Here is a 25,632-nt window from a genome sequence, read left to right as displayed (position 1 = left end):
TTGGAAGATTAGATGATTCCCAGAAGTTTAATGTAGAAAATCTAATTTAATACAGTTGGAGTACAAGACTGGCACTGATATACTGTACTTGAAAAGAGAGTCAGTTTTCATTTTTAGTTCATTTTAGCATACACAACAGTCTCCATCTCTGAAGGAGTAGGTACTAATGATAGGGTGAGATCTGCAGAAGTGCTGTAGTTGCAGCAGCCACAATGCTGAAGGACATTGCTGTGATAAAAAATGAACTGCAAAAGATTGAATAAATAAACAAATTAAAAACAATAAATAAGTGAAACTGAGAGAAAGACTATGAGATCTGGTAACACTGGTTGATTAATTGCTGGAGGTACCTTCTTATTGCACTCTGTAAAATTAAAAATAGTAATAATAGGAAAAGATTGCTTATTCCTCTTGAAAATCCAGAATATCTACTCATTTTTACTCATTATTGGTAGCAGAGCTAACTGGAAGACCTCCTGACTGATAGAAGGTGATATGCCAGAGGAAAGAACCTTTATTATTGTGACAGATGTGCTCCTTCCCCAGCTCAACCTGACTTCTCATGTAGCCCTATTCAGGTGTTAACTACCACATTATTTGATCTCTGTAGTTGCCTCGCTGATTTCTTCCCCCACTCAGACGTTAACCATCAATAACAGTCCTGATGGCTCCATCCTGATGGAGACATAAGACTAATTGTGCATACACCAGGCAACAGTCACAGAATCACAGAATCAGAATCACAGAGTGGTTGAGGTTGGAAGGGACCTCTAGAGATCGTCTAGTCCTACTCCCCTGCTCCAACAGGGACACCTAGAGCACGTGGCAGAGTAGCATACAGGTGGGTTTTGAAGATCGTCAGAGAAGGAGACTCCACAGCCTCTCTGGGCAGCCTGTTCCAGGGCTCTGTCACCCACACAGTCATTTCTGAAATGAAAGAATGACTATAGTTCAATCATCTTATCGCATAAATATGGGGACAGCCCGAGACCCCATTGAGCTCTGCTTGCATTACAGCAGGCTACACTCAAGGATCTCCCATTGAGCAGGGATGCCTCTCAAGGATACTTCTCAAGGTTAAGAGATCCTTGCCACAACAGATCCATGGTAAGTGTTCTCTCTCTCTTTTTGAACTTGTAAGCTTTGCTTTATGACTAGGTTTGGGACTAGGATTGAATCCAGCTGCAACCAGATTTCTTTGAGGAGTCTGGTAAGCAAGGGAGTCCAATCTGCACTCCAGAACTCAACAGGAAGATGTCCTTGATAATTCTGTGTGTATTTTGAACCTGCATGAAATAAGTAATAAGAGACCTTGTCATAGAACCTCATAAAAACATTGTCCATATCAATAAAAACTATTACTATTTCTTTCCCATGAGTAAAGTGCTTTGTGTTACTCCACCACAACTCGTTTCGTGACAATTATTTATTTAGTATTTAGTATCTAGTATTCTGAGACAATAAAGTAGGTTCAAACCAAGTTGTAATATCTTACTTATAGTGAGGAAAAGCTTAGAGCCTATACTAACAAATAATTACTGTGACTCAACTGAAAACACAAGAGAAAACTTAACAAGCTCCCAGAATTCAATTATGTGGTTTACAATCTCCAGACAAGGAAAAGATGTACAGTGATTAGGTAAAAAATCCACTAAGTATTAGTCTATTTAAATAACCTCTTCTGTATCTGCATTTTCTTTAGTAAGCATTTTATTTAAACTATTTGTTAAGGCGAGATCCATTCTTAGTCTGATACATAACGAATGTTAAGCTAACATTTGAGCAAACAAAGATTTGAAAAATTCTCTACACATAAAGATAAAAATAAATAAAAATATAGTATTAAAAATTGTACTTTTTTAAATATATGAAGACATACCAGTCTGAATTTGAGTGGTTTGTTTTGGTTTAGAGCAGTAAACTCAGTGGCAGAAACAGTCACTTCATTAAAATAAAAACTGTGTGGCCTTACTATTTCCTCATGCCCATTTTTATGCATCTCCATTTCTAATGATCTCATCTAAATGTCGTTTTTTTCTCTAATCATCTTTCTGCCATGGGAGAGCTTAAAAACATATGGGTACCTTCTGTTTGGAAGATAAACCATATATTTGGCTTCTTAGGATCTTGTGAAGAGGTGATGGAGAGCATGCCTTAGCACACTTCAAATGTTTTAAGAGCCACATACCTGCATTGAGAAGTGCAATTTTATCTCCATTGGAGAGACCTAGGTTAAGCCTACTTTTCCACTCTCTTTAATGGATACTGGAAGTTCTCTTTAATCATAGCCCAGTTTTGAAAGAAAATTACAAAGTATGGCCTTCATTCTTATCAATACTTAAGCTTTAAAATTATACGTATAAATTTTGTAACAAATAGTGGAAGATAAAAAGAGATCATTGTATTCAATTAATGAGTAAATAGATAAGATTTTATATAGATAATATCTTTTATTTTGTTAGAAGTAAAATTTGATCCTTTTGATCTTTGATGGACATTACTAAGTCCTTAGCCAAACCACAGAAAGATCACCAGAAACAGTTTCCTGCAATTCACGTGTGATAATTATATCGTATATTTGACCTTAATTTGTAGATTAAAAATTCACCACACTTACTTACTTCACCTTCCATGAGGAGAGGAGGTAAAAGATGACATGATATAACACCCTACTAACCATGTTGCTTCATGTAACTAGCAATCATGTGGTAATAACTATAATATAGAAATCTTTGGTTGCTTTTTATCTAAATAAGAGCATTCATACCAAACGTGCTAAAGTTGCAATGTTCTTTCTCCATGTTATATGGCTCAGAGCCAACTACTCTAATAATAAAAGGGAATTATAAGAATTGTCCATCTTTGTCCATCTTTACAAAGAGACTTTTGTCAGACCTTTGACTTCTCTTGCCTTCTTCAATGTCTTGGCACAGTATCAAAATAAAAAAGGACTAATGTTATATTTGCTGTTCCCTCAATTCTTGATCTCTTGATCAAGACCTGCTTGATCTGCTCTTTTGTTTAAATACATAAAGCAAAGGAAATGAGTGGATCTGTGTTGTATGGTCACTATTCATCAATATAATCAATACAACTGCACTCTTAAACCTATGTTTGCTGAAGCTGCAGATGGTTTCCTTGCTAAGAAAGTAATAGGACTTAGTTTTTAGGTCTTAGTGCATGCTAATGCCACCTGCTGATAACACATAAAGTATGTAATTTCCCCTTCCTCTTTTCTTGCCCTTCTTCTCACACCTTGTAATAGAAAGCCAGACAATGGGAAGAAATAAAGTGAGGATTATGGCAAAGACTATATTTTTCTATGATTCCAAAGATTGAAATCTGTTCAAAGTATTAGGTCAGGTGAAGTTGTTTTAGCTGTTTCTTTTTTAGTGCAATTTCTGGATACTTGTTGCCTTGTTTAAGACAGAGCTGCATGAGTCATGGGATTACATGAAGATGACCTTTTTAATACATTTTTAACTTTCTTCATAACTGTGGAGAAAATGTGGAAAGAAATACTATCTTAAAACAATAAAAGGGGAATAAAAAGAAACAAAATGCATTGAAATACTCTAGTTAAAAGAAATTATACCAACTTTGAAGACTAGCATAATATTTAAATTCTTGGCACAGACTTTTTATAAGAACGAGAAAATCCCCTGAAAGTGTGATTTCTTAAAAAGCTATCGTAGTAAGAAGAAACATAACTGAGTAGCAGAATGGAGACAAAGGTCATATCTATCCCAAAAATTTATTCTTACAAGTAGAAACTACCAGAGTCATAGCAGCAGTGTTACTGTTGCCCAAAATACCAAAAGGCGAAAGGAGTTAGTGTTAATAACTCCTAAAAAGTTATTGTCAATCAGTATAACTAGTGTGAAACTTAAGAAGAAAACTCAAACCTATTAGAATTTCAGTTTAGCTGTTCTATTTTTTTTTTTTTTTTGTAATAGATATTCAGTAAAACCTTGTTAAAGCAACACAAGAGTCTCCCTTTAATTAGAAGAAAAAATACAGAAATAATAAACTAGGCTACAGCAAATAAATAAATAAAGAGCTCTTGTTCAAAACAGGAGTTTAGGGAGAACCTTTCTGAAGAAAAGTGAAGCTAGTGGCTGGCCACAGATTAGTGAAATGTTCTGTGATAAGAAATGTCAAAGAATGCAGCAGGAAAATAAATGATATGGTTAAAAAAATTACAGCTAATATGCTCCAGAAAATAGAGCCAAGAGGTAGAGCACAGTGAACTATGTGCAAAGCTAACACATATGTCTGCAGTTTGATTTCTACTGTATTCAGGAAAACAGGATTATATATAGAGGTCTGCTAATCACAAAAAAAAAAAGAGTTGATATAGCAACATCAATTTGTTTTTCTAATGAAAATGAACAAACATAAATCTGAAGATCTGCTATCTGTGACTTTGGTCACAAGGAGAAATGAAGCACAGAAAATAACACAGAAATTTGACAAATCAAAAATTTCAAGACAATTTTTTCCAGTTTTTCACAGTTAGAGAAAAACATAAAAAATCCATATTGCTTTCAAAGAAAGAGAACCATGGAAAGCATATTTTTGCATATTTCAGTATAAAAATAGCCATTCTCAAGACTGAAGATCACATGATTTACTATTTGCTAAATCTGCATATATGCTAAGTGTGCTATTCATTCACTCCTTTGATATATATGACTTCTAATTTTACTCTAGCTTGTTCCACTTCGGAATTCTGGATACAATTCTGAATGTTATTAGGATATGTTTCCATTCAAAAAAAACCATAATTTTTCAAGGAAATACACATTCTTGGTGAGGACTTAGTGAAAAAAGAAACGAAGAGACGTAATCTGAACAAACAGTATGGTTGATACTTTGAAATGTATTACAACTGTAATAAGGTTATATGTTCCTTTTTTTCCTTACATGCCTCTCTTAATAATGTGTTGGAAAACTGTGCTCCAGAGAATATGACAGATTTATCATTCAGTACGCATCCTGTATACTGAATGGTTAAGCTGGTAAATGTCTGAGTATGATAAGTTGCAGTTTGATTCCAGAGAATTTTGTCAAGACACGGAACAAGTGAGAAAAAGAATATACCAGGAACAAAAACAAACAAAAAATCTTTTCATTTGTATTACTCTATGCCTGGGGGAACTGTGATTAGATTAATGTAGCCATTTGTTTAAAAACAGAACATCTAGCTACATCTGGAATTTGAAGAGGTCACTATGATAATCTGCTTCCTATTTCCTGCATCTGTATTGCCTTTCAAGAGGGAATAGATGTAACTTAAAATAAGAATGAAAAGGTTTTAAAAAATAAGGCAAATTATCTTTGCTTTGCTGCAAATATTCAACCACATTAACCTAACTTACTTCTTGGGTCTTCAGGTGTGCTACTTTCTATGCCACTCTTGATTCTCTTTTTTCCTCTCAGCAACTTGAATGACCTCTAAAATATAGCAAAATCAAAAATTGTGATAGCAAATACTAAAACTGGAAAATGAGCTAAATTTATGTGTGTGTGTGTGTGTATATATATATGTATATATTTGGCTCATACATTATGCATGTTCTTTTTCTTTCCGCTTTGTATCTCTGTTGTAATTTAATGAAATATTGCTGCTAGTGAAGTATGGATGATTTCTTAAAAAGGGTTATTCTGTAGTGGTCCATCAAAAAGTGGTTCATTTTTAGCTACTTCCAATGTTTTCTCACAACATGCAGTAGTGATGTTTTCCAGAATAAGAAAAGATTGAGAAATGGAACAATTATGGACTAAATGCTTCATCAAAAATGATTCTGGTTCAATTATATTTTATAGATAAGCATAAAGATGAAAACCATACAATAAAAGCAGAAATAGGAAGTTTATTATTGCAAAATTGATGATCATAGAGACATAATACTCACTGGCCATCTCGCCCTTCATGTGGACCATGAAAAAGTTATCTATTGCATACTAAATTCCTCAGCTACACTGTACTCTGAATCATAGGTGCCTAATATTGAGTACTTCTGAACAATATATGGAACACATTTCACTCAGCACTGAACATCAATGAAGATGGAATCATATACTGGATGGAACATAGACGGAATTATGAAAATAGTATTATCTGTTTATTAGCATCAAGATTCACTTGGGTCTCTATCATATTTCTTAAAACTCTACTCTTGTTTCTAGACAACTTTATCTGCATATAACATAAATACTTTTTGAATTAATCCTATTTTACAAACAAAATTGTTGTAGATACTGGTAAGAGGACTCGATGTTTGGAATGGATAGGTTTTGTGATTTATTTATTGTATCATCTTTACCAGAATGCACAGAAATTAGGATGAACTAATGTTTATGCATTAAAACTAATTTCTGTTGGTGCATTTAAGCCTTTTATAATAAAAGGCATATTTTTTGCCTCACATATAAGTGTAATTTGATTCTGTAACTGTATTTTAAAGCTTAACTACAAAAAAAAAAAAAGAAAAGAAAAAAAAATGATATGCTATACAGAGGCAATGAAAGAAGAGAGTTACCTGGCTAGCAAGCAGGATAAAATACCTGTACATGTAATTACTGTGAATCTAATCACCTACAGTTATTAGTCTACAGTCCTAGGACCTACAGTCCTACCTCTCAACCTACAGTTGAGTCCATTGGATTGCCATCATATAAGACCATTTTCTATTAGGCCAATTCCATAAATGTGCTCAAGTACTACCATTTGACTGTTCCACCAAAAATATCTAGCGTAAGAATATTTTATCAAAATTATAATTGCACATGATATATGAACTGTAGTTGTGCCTCATAGCAATCAGCTGTTCAATATTCTCAGTTGATTAAATATTCTTTCTGGTTCCTCCCTACTACACTAATTTGCAAGAAAATATAAAGTCATCAGCTAGTGTTTTATTAACAGAGACATATTTTTTCAATCATGTAAAATGCACCTCAATTTCCACAATACTTGATAGTATTCAATGCGCCTTTTGAAGCCACGGCACAATGACCAGGCTTTTATTCTAAAAGGTAGCTCCTGATTTCTGAGAATAAATTTTAATTTTGCAGCTAAAGAGGTGAAAGATAGCTCCAAAAAACAAGCTACTAAAAATACTGAACAGGCTGAATATATTGACCCACTTACCATAACTTTAAACTGACTGAAAGTAGCCTTTCCTCCTTCCCTAAGCCCAAGAACTATTTGCGGCTACCTCTAATAGGGCATAAGCATAATAAACATTAAACTTTTGCTAGCAAAACTGTTTAACCTCAAGAAACAAAGTCTACATACAATAACTGAAGAAGGTGTCTTATTTTCCCCAGGTAATATATGAAGATATAAAAATTGTCTTATATACTGCTTGTGATTAATAACTTTTTATCTTTTTTTTTAAAAAAAAACATTTCATAGCAGAACAGCCTGTCTAGATTACATTTTGAAGATGCATTCTGGTAGGACACTTAGTAAAATGTGGAACACAATGGAAGATATGCAGAATCACAGAATCACAGAATGGTTGAAGTTAGAAGGGATCTCTGGAGATCAGTCAATCCTTCTGCTCAAGCAGGGTCACCTAGAGCACATTGCCCAAGAATGTGTCTAAACAGCTTTTGGGTATCTCCAAAGGTAAGGACTCCACAACATCTCCGGGCAACCTGCTTTAACGCTCTGTCACTCCCACAGGAAAAAAAAAAAAAAATTCAGAGAGGACTTCCTGAGCTTCAGTTTGTGCTCAGTCCTTCACATCCTGTCACTGAGTACCATTAAAAAGAGGCTGGCTCTGTCTTCTCTGCACCCTCCCTCAAGATATTTTTAATGCATTATAAGATCACCCCTGAGCCTTTTCTTCTGCAGGCTACACAGCCCTAGTTCTCTTAGTCTTTTTTCATATGAGAGATACTCTAATCCCTTAAACATTTTAATGTCCTTTCACAGGACTCACTCCAGTAGCTCCATATCTCTCCTGTGCTGTGGAGATCAGCCCTCCTTCTATCTGTTAGCAATGCTCTGCCTAATGCAGCCAAGGATACCACTGACCTTCTTTGCTATGAGGGCACAACGCTGGTTCATGTCCAGCTTGTTGTCCACCAACAGGTCGTTTTCTGCAAAGCTGCTCTCAGCAGGTCAGCCTCCAGAATGTCCTGATGTATAAGGTTATTCCTCCCCATGGCAATTCCTTTTGTTGGACTTTGTAAGGCTCTGCCATGCCTATTTCTCCAGCCTATCAAGGCCCCTCTGAATGGCAGCACAACTCTTTCATGTATCAGGCACTCTTCACTCCTCCCAGCTGTGTTTAATCAGCAAACTTTCTGAGGGTACACTCTGTCCCATCATTCAGTCATAAATGAAAAAGTATTCAACCCCATATTTGACCTCTGGGGAAAGTTGGTTGACCTCCAATTTGGCTTTGCACCACTGCACCACCTTTACCATTCAGCCAGATCTGTCAGCCTTATTGTTCATTCATCTCGCCTGTACTTCATCAGTTTGTCTGTGAGGAGGTTACAGGAGGCAGTCAGAAGCCATACTGAACTAAGGTGAAGAACATGCATTGCTCTTCCTTCGCCTACCAAGACAATCATTTCATTGTGTAAACCTATCAAGTCATTTAAGCATGATTTTGCTTTGCGAACTCATCTGACTACTCCCAATCACCTTCTTATCTTTTACGTGCCTGGAAATTAACTGCTCCATCACCTTTCCAGGGACTGAGATAAGACTGACTAGCCTGTAGTTCCCTGGTTCCTCCTTCTCACTCTTTTGAAGATTGGAGTGACATTTGCTTTCTTCCATTCCTCAGGCACCTCTCCTGTTATCCATGCCCTTTCAAAGATTATTAAGAGTGGTCTGGCAGTAATTGGCATCAACTAGTAGCCTCAGCATTCAGGGCTTCATCCTATCAGAGCAATACATTAAACAATATGCATTGTTTAAATGTTCCCTAACATGATCCTCCTCCAGGAAGGGAAGGTCTTTCTTTTTCCAGACTTTCTTCCTGCCTCTGGTGCCTGCAATTCCTGAAGAACAGTCTTAAGACTAAATACTGAGATGATGAAAGCCCACATTGCTCCTCATCTTTCTTTTGCTTCTTGTTGTCCATGACATCCCTTGTCATACTGAACTCCAAATAGGCTTTGACTTTCCAAGCCCTACCCCTGCATGCTCAGGCTATATTTCTCCCAGGTTACCTGTTCTTCTTTCCACCCTCTGTATACTTCCCTTTTCATGTTTGACTTCTGCCAACACCTTCTTGTTCATCCATGCAGGTCTCCAGCCATGCTTGCTCAACTTCCTGCTCATTGGAATGAAGCATTCTTGAGCTCGAAGGAGGTGATCCTTGAATATCAACTAGTTTTCTTGAACTTATCTTTCGTTTAGGGTCCCATTCCATGTGAGAGATCACAAGAAGATCATAGATCTCTAGCTGAATTCAGATCTATATAGGCTCCTGTTTATTCCCCATGTTAGGAGTATTAGCATGCAGGTACTTCATAAGGGCAAACAAATTTGCTGATTTCACAGAGAAGGTGTGAGAGGATTCTCCATAATGCTGCCTTGTTGACACTTCCTTGATTACATGCCAGTGCTTGAAGTGCCTCCACTTAAGCCTTGTTCTGTTGATTATGTGTTTTGTTCACATTACTCCAAGGTTTTTGCTTGTCAGCCCTATCACCCCTTCACGTGGCTGCTAGTAATTCTATCCCTCCCCTGTCATTCCTAATTTATACCCTTCTTACTAGGTTGGCCAACCTGCTAGCAAAGATACTTTTGCTCACAGTTAGTGAGGTACATCCCATCTCTCCCAAACAGATATCATGCATATAAACATACAAATCATATGGATTTTAGTCTTGAAAATATTTTTTTCTTTTTTGGGCATCACTTTGTCACTTAGGACAAGCAGTTAACTGATAGAGAGGTTGTTCAAAGGATGTGCTTTTAAAAAGGCTTCTTCATCCTATTGTATTTCGTTATGAATAATCAATTTAAACTTACTTGTGACTGTCTGTGAGGCTCCAGAGTCACCTTCCTCTCTCTTTTCCCCCTCATCACAAAGTAACATTGCTGCCAGGAAGTAAAGTGTTCAAATTGTTCCAATATTAAAATAAAATAAAACATCTTTTTAGGTAGGCTTTTGGAGGAAATAATTTTCGGATGTCCTGTCTCTTTATTATCTGGGGAAAAGCCTACTTTCTAAAGCTAGTGAGAGACTGCTTACCACCAGTATATTTTAAGGAAAAAAAAAAAAGCCATGACATTGCAGGAGATAGATGATATTAGACCTCTCTGCGATTAATGACACGTAGAAGAAAATGAAATAGTAACTTAAGAAGAATATTTTTAACGTGATTTAAGCAGTATATTAAATACTAGGGAAATCCTTTCTAGAAAAACCATTCTGGGACAGAATACGTCCTCATATTGATGTTTGCTGCTGTGTTATTCCCATAAATATTCAAGTTAGCAAACACTCTACTAAGATTTCTGTTAATGAAATTATGCCATAAAATAATTATTTTCTTTAATTTCTGATATACATTTGCTTTTTTTTGTGAAAATTACAAGTACTTCAGAGTCTCATCCTCTTACAAAATTTACTTTGTTTTAATTTTTAGAGTAACATCTTCTCAGAAGTAATCAATCAGATATTGTACATAATAATATTCATACCCTTTTCACCTGCAATCAGTCTTTGCTCTTTGTCAGTGAGTGCTACAGTGGCATCTTCTGGCATATAGAAGAATTAATTGCCTTTTCCCTGTGAAAGAACATTGCCATTACATGGCTAAGCTATAAACAATCCTAAGGAACTGAAATAAAAAACACCTGCACTTCTTCATAGTTATTCTGTTTGGACCAATTGAAACAATACTGAATTCTGAGAAATTAAATTCAGTTGTTAGGTCAGTGGCCATTTGAGCATGAGAGCTGTGTGTCAGGTAGCTGTTTCTAAGGATATTAATATTCTAAACAATGACTTATAATTGAATGAGTTGACATAAGATGGCAAATGGTAATTAATTAGAAGAAGGAGATGCCTCCAAAAAAAAAAAAAAAGGGGGGGGGGGGAGAAAGAAGGCACTGAATGAATGGGACTGGCTAAAAGAGAAAAAAAAATCTGATTACTCTTTGTTTTGGAATCCATTTTCTCTAAATATCTTTTTTTTTTTTTTTTTTTACATTTTATGACTTACATTTCATAGAAATTGCTGCACAATGTTAATGTTTATGGATTTGGGAATAAAGTTAATGAGAGTTGTTAACAAACTGAATATTATATTTGATTTTTACTAGAAAAGTGCCTTGTATCTTCATAAAAATGCTATTGAGTTTATAGATTTTATCACAATGCCTTTAATTACATTTTTCCTTTTTTTTTTAATAATATATACTATGACACTATACATCACACATCTTGCTTGCTGTTTTCAAATAACAAGTGAGTCTTGAGAAGCAGAAGTACTAAATTCCTTAATCCACTGTAAAAAGCTTTAAAGTGAGATCACTAGGAGCACAACTATGAACCATTGCCCTTCAGCATATGTTAAGAGAAGTTACCATGTATTTCAGTTAGCTTCTATTGAATTTTTGCCCTTCCTATGGAAGCTGTTAAAAGAGGTATTAATTGGACCGTTTTTCATAATGTGAAACTACTGCTTCTAAAAGCTGAGGACTATCTGAAGAGAACCAGTTCTGCCTAATTTGGTAAAAACTGCTCACATAGATAGGAACAACCAACATTAGAACACACATTAAATATTTTAATAAAATCTCAAAAATCTCAGCAAAGCATGATTAATAATTGTGTATATGTCTAGTTTTTGCTGAAAGCAAACCTTCACCTTAATGAATAATTACTTCTTATCTCTCTAATGACAGTATTTTTATAGATAAATTATCAACACAATATGTGCAAAGTGATTACTTTGCAGTTATTCAAATTTTTCTTAACTTCTTTTTTAAGAAAAACTGTCATAGTCTGATTTTTCTCCTTGGTATTTCAGATTGAAAACCGCAAGCTGTCTGAACTCTGTATAAAGACAGATTGTCCAAATGTCATTCTTATAACCCATCAGAGAGTCCTCAGGGTCTTACACATTGTATACCGCTACATCCTCTGTAAGGAATGTTCACATATTGGGTTTCTCACTCCTAAAGGATTCATCCTTTGGCCCTGTGACTGGAATGTAGCAGAGATCAGCAGTTCTAATCAGGTCTATAAAGTTATTTTGAGAGTTATGGAAGAATGGTGGAACAGACATAATAAATACAATAAACAAGGAAATTTAAGTCTGATATTACAAGTTGGTCTATTTCATAGAATGCTGAAGGTTGGAAGGGACCTCTAGAGGTCATCTAGTCCAACCCCGCTGCACAGGCAGGATCATCTAGAGCATATGGCAAGGCACTGCGTCCAAGCGGATTTTGAAGATCTCCAGAGAAGGAGACTCCACAACCTCTCTGGGCAACCTGTTCCAGTGCTCTGTCACTGTTAAAAAAATTTTCCACAAGTTCCTGTGGAACTTTTGATGCTTCAGTTTCAGGCCATTTCCTCTAGTTCTATCAGTGGCCACCACCGAAAAGAGGCCAGCACCATCCTCCTCACTGCCTCCCTTGAGGTACTTCTAGACACTGATTAAATCCCCTCTCAGCCTTCTTTTCTCCAGGCTGAACAGGCCCAGCTCTTTCAGTCTTTCCTCATAGGATAGATGTTCCAGGCACCGATCATCCTCGTAGCCCTGCGCTGGACTCTCTCCAGCAGCTCCACATCCCTCTTGTACTGTGGAGCCCAGAACCGGACACAATACTCCAGATGCGGCCTCACCAGGGCTGAGTAGAGGGGCAGGATCACCTCCCTCCACCTGCTGGAGACGCTCTTCTCAGCGCACCCCAGGATCCCAGTGGCCTTCTTGGCCACGAGGGAACACTGCTGCCTCATGGTCAACTTGTCGTCCACCATGATGCCCAGGTCCCTCTCTGCAGAGCGGCTCTCCAGAAGGTCAGTCCCCAGCCTGTACTGGTGACTGGGGTTATTTTTCCCCAGGTGCAGGACCTTGTACTTGTCTTTGTTGAATTTCATAAGATTTTTCACTGCTCAGTTGTCCAATCTGTCCAGGTCCCTTTGGATGGCAGCGCAGCCAGTTTCATATCATCAGCAAACTTACTGAGGGAGCGCTCTGTGCCTTCATCCAGGTCATTGATGAATAAATTGAACAGGACTGGATCAAGGACTGACCCCTGGGAGACACTGCTAACCACAGGCCTCCAACTAGACTCCGCACCACTGATCACCACCCTCTGAGCTCTGCCAACCAGCCAATTCCTAATTCACCTCACTGTCCACTAGTCTGTCCCACACTTCCAGAGCTTGCCCAGGAGGATGTTGAGGGACAGTGTCAAAAGCCTTGGTAAAGTCGAGACAGATGGCATCCACCGCTCTCCACTCATCTATCCAGCTGGTCATTCCATTATAGAAGGCTATCAGGTTATTCAAGCATGATTTCCCCTTGGTGAATGCATGCTGACTACTCTTGAGCACCTCCTTGTCCTTCACGTGCCTGGAGACAATGGCCGGTATGAGCAGTTCCATTACTACAGGCTCATTGGCCTGTAGTTGCCTGGGTCCTTCTTGCCCCTTTTGAAGACTGGCGTGACACTGGCTTTCTTCCAGTCCTCCGGCACCTCCCCCATTCTCCAGGATCTTTCAAAGATGATGGAGAGCGGCTTAGCTATGACATCCGCCAGGTCATGCAGCACTCTGGGGTGCATCCCATCAGGGCCCATGGATTTGTGGGTATCGAGCTGCCTTAGGTGCTCTCTGATTCAATCTTTTTCTCACATACCCACCTCTGTTCAGACCTTTTTACTCAAAAAAAAAAAATCCCTTTCTCAGGACTAATTTCTCATTCTTAGGCATTTTATTTCAGTCTGCCTTCTATCCAAGCTATACTTCTCTTCCTCTAGGTTTGATTTCACAGATATTTTTTGAATTAAAATGGTAATGTCTGACTTACCTCCATAATGATTTGGGCTAACTACTTCTATAGCACATTGCTTTTGAGGGAGACCAGGGAATGAACAAGCTGTTGAGCAATCTGGAGAATCAAGGTTCTTTGGCCTTATTCTATTTAGCAACCAGTTACATCTCCAGCTTTTGTTTTAGATTTTCCATTGGTGTTCTCAGAGAAAAGTATTATATGAATTAAACCCTTTGGGATATTCATACTATTCATTCTATAAAATGCAAATAAATTCTTAGCTGTCCTAAGTAAGTAGTGTGATATTAACAGCACTGACTTAAAAAAATAAGAGTTTTATCTAATCATCAAATCAATTTAATGACATCCATAGTGCTTATTGAAATGAGGAAGGTTTTTAATGAAAACAAAACTTTTCAAAGTTTCTTTCACTTAACAAACAAAATTATTTTACAAGAACATTCAACATTTTTGTGTTTTATATTTATTTCTGTTATTTTTGTTACTACTGTTAGAGTGGCCAGCTGCTATAGAGATTCTAATACTTGAACTAAAAAAGAATTAGAATACATATCATTTGCTCTAGGATTCTAAGGTGATTAACCTTCCCAGCTCAAAAATATTTATTCATTGTTAATAATAAAATAAAGCCAAGGGCTTCATACCCTTCCCTGAAGCCTGACATACCTTTTCATACGTTCTATCCATGCCTGGAATATTCACAACACCAAACCCAAATCATATGTCTGAATGAAAAATGTACCAGCTGCTCAGGGAGCCAAAGCAAGACTTTACTCCTAAATTAAGTTTGTGCAGTAAAAGCAGTTACCTGAGGATGAGAGCATGCAGCACATACTTGAGAAAAGAAGTCAAACGGGAGAAAAGATTGATGTTGCAGGGAACTAACTAATGGATTCAGCGCTGAAAACACTAGTGATTATAGGGTGCCACAAAAGATGAAGTCTGTATCTACTCTGCTATTGAATAACCTTCTATGCCCACAACTGGATACATCACAGCGAAGCAGGAGATTTTCCCTTCTTCAAGCATCACTATTGGCCCTGAGCAGAACCAATATATTAAAGCATGAAACAAGAGAAATGGCTCACATTCAACATGCATATTCTCCCTGCTGCTGGCCAGTATCTGGCAAAGAGTTAGCGAAATACTTTGGAAACACAAGGAGTGTAATTTATCTCGAGATTGAAGTATCTAAATTGTAGGTGCCTCTAATACAATGTTTAATGTGATCTAGCTCCTGTTATGATCACTAGATAGATAATTAATACAGTCAGTAGAAACTAGAGAGATATTCTGCACATACTAAAACAGGTTCCTGAAATGACCCTATAAAATGTCAGCATATTTAGGCAATTAATTCTGACCCTTACAATTACATGTCTGATCCTTCCAAGAGGACCAGCGGATAGAAAATTCCTCTTCCTGTGCACTCTTTGCCATACATTTCTTACAGAAATTACAAGATAGTACTCCTACCTATAACCAGATTAATTAAAGCAAATATCTCAAAATTGCATAACAGATTTGAAATATGCAGACATCTAGCTACTTCCCCTTAGAGGGAGGGAGGGAGAAGAAAAATCAGTTGCTCCTTACAGATGCATTGTTCCAGAGTGTATAGATCATAACTGAATATTTCAGAGTAATTTAACCTTTTCGGAGCCTTTTGCAGAATTTTGGTTTGATAATAACACACCTCTTACAGATCTTAATTGCTAGAATTGTGTATGCACAGCTTCCATATAGATTATTTTCTAGGAAAAAAATTGTAAATTTCTGTAATAAACAGAAGTTGGTTGATTTTATTTTATTTTAAAGCTGAAAAATAATCAGAATATGATTTACCAAATAGCAGATTATTCAAAGCATTGCAATTATAATTGTTAATAATGGAAGACAAGAATATGAAATTAATCTAATTTAAGTCCCTGCACAGCTTTCAAAGGTAACTCCCAAGAGATGATTTTTCAAAAAAATGCAGTAAAGGCTGGAGACATCCTTGATCATAAACTCCCCTTGAGTATACGAAAATGTGACATTTATCACAGTTATAATCTGTTTTAAAAAAGAATAGAGTGAAAGATAAAGGTCTGATGTGGTTCACAGTTTTGAGAAAAACAAAGATTGTTTCATAAGTTGATAAAAATATTTTACAGTTCCTTCTTAATTCTGTGAAATCCTTCTAAATATAATAGTCATGAAAGTTTTGGGTTGATGTGGTTTTAACTTTTTTGTCTCCAAATCTAAAAAGAGTAACAGAAAAAATAACTATGAAGAATATCTGATAGCAAAACACTCTATAGAATCCATAACCACTTCTACATGCCTTTGCACCAGTAATAACTTCCTCCACTACATATGATGTAAAATGGATTAATTTTTTCTCATAACAAATGAGACTTTTTAGATAGTATGATTTCCATTTTACAGACTTTACTGACTGTAGTTTTAAGTAACTCCATTATTTTAAGTTACTGTAACAAATCAGTAGTGACCTTAATGATAAACCTGTAAAATACACTGAAAAATATTGAATCTTTTCATAAAAACAAGCAAAATCAAATAAAAATAATAATAATAATAGTAAGCAAAATAACATCACTTTAGTGAGGACTTATCTGCTAACTAAATTTAGGTATCTGTGCTAGTGTGTCCTGAGTCCTTTTACAGTCAAGAGAAATAAGGATTTTGTAGTGCAATTCCCAGCAGAGTTGTTTAATACAGCCCTAATGAACTGTGCTCACTCAGAGTTTATTTCTTTCCAATGACTATAAAAAGAGCCTAAATTTATTAGTTTTATTAGTAATGTATAGCTATTTTCCAACATTTATGTTTAGATTTTGGGAGGTGAAGATGTTTTTTTACAGCAACATTAAATTAGCTAACTTGCACAGTTTAGGCAAACATGCCTGTGCATGTGCTCGAATGTGATGACCCTTTAAAACTGCATAGAAAGTAGCATTTTATTTTTTCCCCTCAAGGTAATAAGAAAAGTTATCCACAAATTAAATATTAAATAAATAAAACACATTATTTTTCTGGAAATATTTTCTTCAGGGTTGTATGATGCAAAAGGAGAGAGATGCTAGAATAGTGACATCAAAGATGAGATTATAAAAGCCATCACATAAAGCATGAGAAGTGTGTCATCAGCTGTGAGATACTTCTCAGTTTATTGTCAAAGAAAAAATAAGTTAAAATATGGAATAAAAATTAGGAGCTGCAAAACTCCCAAAATAAATGTACATATATTTGTTAATTTTCTCTCCAATCTCCGTGTCTCTGAACCATGAATAAGAGTATAAAGATTAAGTAGGAAAGTTTGTGCTCATCTTTTTTTTTATGCAATGGAAAGCAACATAAATTTTTCTGCATTGAATTCGTGGAAGGACTTGATGGAAAGATGAATGTGTTTTGGACACAGTGATCACAGCACAACCTCAAGAATTGTAAAAAATCTTCTTTTCAGATATCCAGTATTTTATTATAAAACACATTTTAAACATGAAGTTAAAAAACGTGACAATCATCAAAATTCATTCATTCATCAAAAAATTATTAGAACCTTCTAACTTGTACTAAAGTCATTATGCAGCCTCCCAGGGAAAACCAAACTTAATGAAAGGAGGCCTACTGTCTTCAGAAGTCATTTAAAACACACCATTTTTTAGTTTTGATATCGTAATATCTTGCAATTAGGCAGACTACATAAACAGACTTGTTTTTGCATATTTCAGATGCACATGCAAAAATAAAAAGTATGAAGTTAAATCCATCAAAGATAAGAGGGTTTTATTTATGTTTTACATGAAAAAATGTGTAAAGGTTTTTTTTTTATGTTGCTAGACATGACAAAACTTTGATAAAACTCAGCAAATTTAAAATTCTTTTTAAAATTTAGATTTTAAAAATTCTTATTCCTTATTTGTTATTGTGATGAAATATAAACCTCTTAAAAGTTGTATTCAAAAAAAAGAAAGAAAATATATAAATCCATATCATATACCTGTTAATTTGTTATTCAGCTAGATTCTGTTCTTCTGTTCTAACAGATTCATTATGATAAGTAAAGCTGGGGAAAAAATGTATTTGGGTATAATTTGATGCATTTGAAGGAGTTATACACTCAAATCTCCATAGTCTCATTAGAAGAGTTTGGACTCATAAGACACACAACTCGGATCATACTTATCAATATACATACATACATATCAATAAAGTCCTCATAGGTTAATACTAACTGGGGTGCTACAGTTATTCCACCCTTTCTTCTCATAGGAAACGTCATAAATCTGAGCTCTTCTCTCTCCCCCTGTCTTTTTGGGAACTGAAAACCTTTTGAAGAGAAAGATTTACTATAATCAGCACTCCTGTGGAAAATTTACATTTCAATAAACTAGCACTGCCCTCTATAAAGAAGATACATATTGTCAACACATATGAAGTTCAAAGATTTTTCTGTAAGCATGATAAAGTGTTGGCACAGAAATATACACATATATAAATTACTGAAGTGCTATGTGAAAACTTAGTAAAGTTGGTTGCTATCTTACTTTAGAAGAAAGATTGGACTTGCATATTCATATTATATATTAGGGAAAATAAATGAAGACATTTTGATTTTTTGCTCAGTTTCCTATTTAAAGTAAAAGCATTTGCTTTCTTGAACACGGTTATCTTGCCAGGAGTCAACATTTGTAGTTCTTGAGTAATGTATTTAACTCGAGTAATAGATTAAAGCTGTGCTGTCAAGTTGGATCATTAACTTAAAAACAAATAAGAGTTACAGAGAATCTGCTGAGGGAATTAGTTCAGAGGCAGAAATAAAGTCAGCTAATGTAAAATTGTGTAAATTTCAACAGTATGCTGCCTCTTATTAACGTGCTGCAGGCAATGTACACCTTACATTATGACAGATTCTACCACAGATGCAAACAAAAAAAGAACAATTACTCTTCAAAGACACTCTCTCTAGCCTAAAACACTGCATGGCAGACCACTGTAATTATTACAAATTACTTTAATTAATATCATGAGGTTAACGTATGAATGGGAATTACCTTATAAAAACACCACTAATTGTGAAGTTGCCAAACAATTGATGTTTTTTACTACCTATATTATTTTACTGCAACCAAAGCCAAAATATTAGCAAACTGGTGAAGAGAGAGAGATAATACAAAATATGACAAACACTATCTCTATAACAGAGATTTTTAATCTTCACTATCTGACATGTACCACTAGTCCTCTGAAGTCGTTGAATAACAAGACACTCATAGATAGCAGTGATCTACAGAGAAGCCCCTCACGCTTGCTTTCATTTTGGAGTTGAGAATGGCAATCTAGGAACTATGGAATGGATTAGATATGTTAAATGAGACTAAGTTGTTAATTTACTGACTGAAAGTATTTTTTTCATATTGTCTACCTATTGTCTCTATGTTCTTTGTTTAGTTGGACTACAAACGTTAAAGGGAAGAGGCAGAACAACTGAGAGAAGCAGCTATACAGACCAGTGGTACCATGATGTCTGTTGCCAATACATTTTACTCCAACTCTACTTTCTATCATGAATCTAAATTACTGTTCATACACTGATTTAGAAAAAGATTGTGACTTGCACTGTGATGGCTTGGTGGTAAGATGCACAATGGAAAAGCCTCTACAGAATTTACACATTTTTAAGTATAATATAGTCATTACAGTATGTTTTCCTTGTATTAACGTAAATAATGTTTCACATATGTTTTACGTAATTCTGAAGATGAGAAAGAATCATATTTGTCACAGAAAATGCCATTAGAAACAGCTTTATAAAAAAAGAAAAAAAAACCATACATACTGAAGTGGTTGAAGGAACAGTAAAAAATAGAAAAGACAGAGAGGAAGTTTGGAACTTGTAAATGCAGTATAAAATGAAGTAGGAGATAGAGACTACAATTTACCTGAATTATAGCATCTTCTTTTTATAGGGAAGTGTCAAGAAGAAGCCTTTTCCAAGTTGTTCTACTCCCACACTGTCCAAACAGGAAGGTAATAACCTACTGATGTTGTTTTAGAAATACAACACTTTGAGGACTTCTCTTTTTTTACTTGAAAAGGATGAAGATCAGAAGCAATAACAATTAAACAAGCATGTGAGAAAAAAACGCTTACTTGTATATACTATAATTCTATACCATATATGCTTGTATATATGCTTGTATATACCATATATGCTTCTACATATGTGTACCCTGAACTGGAAGATCTGTAGTAAGAAGATCTCTGCACTGCATGTTAAAATGAGAAAAGAAAAAGACAGACAAAGCAGTGGGTACAGCACTTTTCCAAAAATTTGTGATCCTGCTAAAAGTTTTATGAGAATTTTGATAGAAGGCATTGAGTATCTCAGAGGATTGATATCAGGATTAGCTCTTCCTTGCACAGCTATTTGAAAACAGATTCAAATCAATAAATAGGTGGTAAATATTTGTTGTTATTACCTCTTGAATCCTCTAATTTTTTTCTGGGGTAATTCATAATGCCACATGAAATAATCCCATTGGAATGGCTTGTTTAATGTAGAATAAAACTAGCAAATGAAGTGTCAAGACTTTATACTACTGCTTATTTTATACATTTAAAGTATACTATCTTTCTAGTATCATTTCTTGAAAGAACGGCATTGATTTGCTATATTTTAAGGGTACTTATGAAGAGCAAATTTGTGAGAAAAATAATAGGATATAGAAACACTAAATTTAATTTAAGGATTGAACGTTTAATCTGAAAATTTAACAACTTTTTTTTTTTTTTTTAAATACCACTAGTGCAATGTTAGTGCCCTCTTTTCTGAATCAGAAATACCCTTCTCCTTCCTCTCAATCTCTTCACTGGTTTTGCAAAGCCTAAAGCTTGTCATCACACATTGGTTATCTCCAACACTTAGTGAAAACACTTCATCTGTAATATAGAACAGAAAAGTAAACCATCTCCGACTTCTGAGACTGTGTTCATAGAAAAATGCTAGAATTTTATCTTGGCAAGAATATATCTCCTTCCTTCCCCTCAATTCTTTCCAGACCTCAGATCATCCACTTGCTCAGAAGACAGTGAGGTCGCCTCAGAAGAGAGAGCTGTGTCTTTTTTATTTGTTTATTTTATTTGTTTATTTTTATACAAAACAATCTGTTTGTTGTCAGTTTATTTAGATTAAAAACTTGCTGGAGACAGGACCATTTTCTTACTGTATGTATACAGAATAGCTGAAAAAAGAAAAGAAAAGTTACCCTGAAATAAAAGGGCTGTAAAAAGTTTATTTGTCAAGGAGAAAATTCTCTCTGCATGCCTCCATATATCAAAAGAGCATAAGGAAGTGTGAATTGATCATGTGCATAATCAATCCGGTTAAAATGTGTATATTACTAAATCCTAAATTATATTACTAATAATCTTTTTCACCCATTTTAATATGACATATTTAAAGAAAATATGTATGAAATAACTTTTTCAGTTTATGCTATGCTTTTTTCAAGCTTCAAATATCATAAATGCATTAAAGGATCTTAAAATAACAATGCTTATCTATATAAAAAAAATAAGTTTCTGGTTCCTGGAGCTTAGTAAGTTCTTTTTTAATCAAAAGAGCCTGTAACAAGATCACGTGTTTAAAACTTGAACTGTAGAGATTGACTTCATATTCAAATGTTCAAACGATTTGGTGCTTCAATTCAACTTCAGTGTCATTTAAATCTTTTAAATATCTAGTTACTTTCACCCATTAGTATAGAAGAAGATTACATCTCTGTACCATAAAAAGAGAAAAAAGAAAGGAATAATAGAAGAGGAATTTGACCCACATTTACATTTTCTTTGCCCTGTGTCTTATCTGTGTTCTTCTTTTGATTAGAGCTTCAAGTTCTAATCATAGTTTGAAGAGTGGTCAGATAATATTTCTGGCTAGAAGTATGAAATTTTCAAAAAGTTGACATGCACTGGTACCAGTAACCTGAAGCTAAAATTTCACCAGCTTGAATTGGGATGATGTCGATTTTTTAATGTTTAATACTAGTTCTAAGATTCGTTTGTGTAACTGTTTCTATCTATCTTGAACAGTTTTAAAAGAATTTCTCAAGATCCTTTTTCACATACCTTAATTTTAAGATTTTTTTTCTGGAATACAATCAAGATGTATTGTAAGATGTATCCTAGATATTAAATGCAGGCCAGCATCAGTCTATAAAATCTCTATGGACTATCCAGGATACTACTAAGACCCATATGCTAATCATAATATGGACCTCTCTTGACTCATATTTTTGTTCAGTGGTATCTTGGAAAACGTCTGAATGAAACAGCATTATTTGGAAACTTGAATATGCCTAACATACAGCCCATGATCCTAGAGAATTATAATAGATGCAATATAAGAGAATGTGAAGGCTAATTAGCTATCTTTCTGACAATCTGGAAAGATTACACTAAATATAGCAGTATGAAGAAAAATCGAATGTGGTGGAAGAGGATAAAACAAAATGTACCAATCTTGTAATTTCTTTATCATTTAATACTTGCTTTAGTTTTAGTCATTTCCTAAGACCATTTTACAGTCTGTCCGTACCACAAAAGTGTCATTATGGCATAGATATAATATGTCCAATATTCCAAAGTAGTTCTCCTTTTAAGTATTTGATTTCCAGCTTCTTTCTTCAAAGTTAAATGTTCAAATGTACTTTCAGGAAATAAATGTCCAAATGTCTTTGTAGATCTCAATTTTTTAATGTGTCATTTAAGTAAGCTATAATAAGACTTGAAAATGTATAGACCATGCAGTGGCACAACAACATCTCAGGCTGCATCTAAAGTTTTCAGATAAGGCATGTCTTAGCATGCTAACAATCATAATTACTTGTGCTAAATAACTTGTGCTGCAATCCAAATGTTCATACTTGTTGTTCCATGTCTCTGAAATGCATAAACAATAGCTTTTTGAAGAAAATTCCTACAAACATGGTTCAGTGGTGACTTCAGGAAAATAAAGAAGAATAAGCGGTAAGAAAAGCAAAAGAAAATATAGCAAGTAATAACTGCAGTAATGCTTTGTGAGCTATACTACATTGGTTGCAGTAGCATTCTACCAAATTCAGCTATGACAACTTAATGCTACGTCTTTTGTCCCATAGTTCTACGACAAAATGGAAACAATTTCTCTGCTTAACTGCCAAACATTCTCTTTCATATTAATCTAGTAACTCACAGGCATATACTATTGTTCCTGTGTTCTCTTTTAATTGATTAAAACACTGAATGAGAACAGTCTACAATATGCAAAATATCTATTAACATGTGTCATGTTAATATCATACCGTATGCATGGAAGTCCTATTTTCCCTGTAAATCTTGGAAATATTACATAGATAACATTTCCACACATTTTGCAAGAAAATTGAATGCTGTTTCTTATGTAAATAAGACAACACAATCTTAAAATACACAAAGAAAAGAGAATCATGGACTTACAATCTGTAGTTTTCTGGACTCTTCTTACTTCTCCGCTTCCTGATCCTTCACAACCATCTTCATCATCACAGTCTCCACTGATTTGTTCATCCACACTTCCACCACTGCCTGTTTGTCTGAGGTCCCATTTATCATATTTAGGAAATGATTTACCCTGCAACAGCTGAAGACAAGATATGTTATGCAAGTTAGCAATACAGATCGGAGAACTTTACTGAATGCTTGAAAATTCATATATGTCTTGCTAGTACTCATCTGATTAAAACTTGTGAACATGTGAATCATTTGGTCAAAAGTGCCATTGGTGGTCTACTGAAATGATTTCTTTGATACAAAGAGGAATTCTGAAAAAAAAGGCTACAATGCTGAACAGCAACATTAATAACTTTTGTCAAATTTCACCTTTTAGGATGAAAGTACAGGTTTAACTGATAAAAGTCACATTGTTGTAACAAAATACTTATTATGGGATTCTGTCAATATATGACTTGACACTATGCCACAAATCATTTGAAAAGCAGGAACTGTTTATAGCAACTACATAGGCATTTATAGGAGGCATTGAAACCTCCTGACAAATCTCAAAGCGTAAGTATAATTAGTAAAAATATCACTAAGAACATATGTATCTTGTACAGTCTTATAAGAACTCATAATTTTCTCCAGACTATTTGAGATTTTTTATTAATGACCTGGAAAGCAATAAAAACCAGCCGTGATAAACCTTCCACTGCTGCAAGATTTGGAGAACTACTAAGTAACAAAGCAGATAGGCAAGCTGCCTAATAAGATACCTTATCTGGTGAGCCAGACAACAGAATTAATTTTTAAACATGTACTGTAATAAAACACTGACAAATGTAAATTTACAAGTTTAAATATTGCATTACATGTATATTAGAAGATAAAAAATCTATTCTGTAAAATAATCATGGGTGTCCTGAATAGCCAGCAGACTATGAATCATCAAGACTAGTGTTCTGGCAAAAGGTTTTAATGGAAATATTTGGAGATAGAAAAAGAAATACGATATTACTTCCAAGTTAAATTACTTTCAAGTCCAGTTCTTGTTCCCTCAGTTCAGAAAGGATGGAGTACACAGAAGATCTCTGCAGTGGTTAAAAAGTTATACTGGATTCCTGTTTTAAACCGAAGTGTTCTTCCTTTAGTGTAATAAAAAATAAAAATAAAAAATATATAAAAAAACCAAGATGCTATTTAAGCAGACCTGTAAATTGCTTATCTGGAAAAGAGGGATATGAGAGATCTGTGTAACAGTCAAAGGCTAATGAAAATGAAGTGTATTAAATGTTTGATTTATGCATTTTGATATGCATTTACACATCACATAAATCCATGTTATCAAGATCACATATTAAAAAGAAAGAAAAAATAGGAAGGGTTGTTCTATATAAATATATATTTTTGATAGTTGGAATCACATTCTTAAAAAATATATATGCTCTGATTCAATCAGTTTTTTGTTCTTAACACAGGAATTAATTCATACCTTAAGGTCATCATATGTAGGAGGTCAGACTAAATGAATAAAAAAGTCCTTTCTGGCTCTAAAAAATCTATGAATCCATATAAGTAAATCTGGTTTAAACGGGGTTGGATTCTTTCTGACTTTTCTGTGCTTACAGAAAGTTATAAATGATTTCATTCCTCATGAGTGATGATCACTGAAAGGCAAGAGAACATACATTTACTCTGTTGAAACAGATGTGATATGCGTTCCCTTTCAACAAAAATTTAGTATCCCATTTGCTTATGTTACAGCTCATATACCTTCAGGGGAAATATTGAATTCTTATAACTTCTATTTTATTCATTTTCAATAATAATATCTTGATAATCTTCTGTTACTGACATTTGGACTAGGCTCATAATGTTTCCTCTCATTTATTTGCATAAGTATTTGAGGAGGGTATCCCAAAGGATTTCAACATTGAATCCAATTTACCTAATCAAATCAAACTTAAAGATTCATATCTAGGATTAACACTATTTTGAACCCTTTTACAACAGAAGAACAAACTATACTAAAATTTAATTGTCTACCTAGCAGTATACTCGAATACTTACAAGAACAACATTTCACTTTAGCGGCCT

At 34.8% G+C, this 25,632-nt stretch overlaps 1 protein-coding gene across 1 annotated transcript in view; it reads right to left on the bottom strand.

Moving 5' to 3' along the window:
* GPC5 (glypican 5) overlaps window positions 1-25,632 on the bottom strand; it is a 632,403-nt gene that overhangs the window by 258,427 nt on the left and 348,344 nt on the right. The window contains exon 7 of the mRNA XM_088523345.1: window positions 23,518-23,680. Within this exon, the coding sequence (XP_088379471.1) occupies window positions 23,518-23,680 (163 nt within the window). The remainder of the gene's footprint in view (window positions 1-23,517; window positions 23,681-25,632) is intronic.

This window comes from Tinamus guttatus, unplaced genomic scaffold (genome assembly GCF_059628265.1).
Source record: "Tinamus guttatus ecotype Peru unplaced genomic scaffold, ASM5962826v1 Tinamus_guttatus_pri_ptg000180l, whole genome shotgun sequence".
Taxonomy (NCBI): domain Eukaryota; kingdom Metazoa; phylum Chordata; class Aves; order Tinamiformes; family Tinamidae; genus Tinamus; species Tinamus guttatus.
The sequence above is the reverse complement of the archived record's forward strand: the minus strand, read 5'-3'. Positions and strand labels throughout refer to the sequence as shown.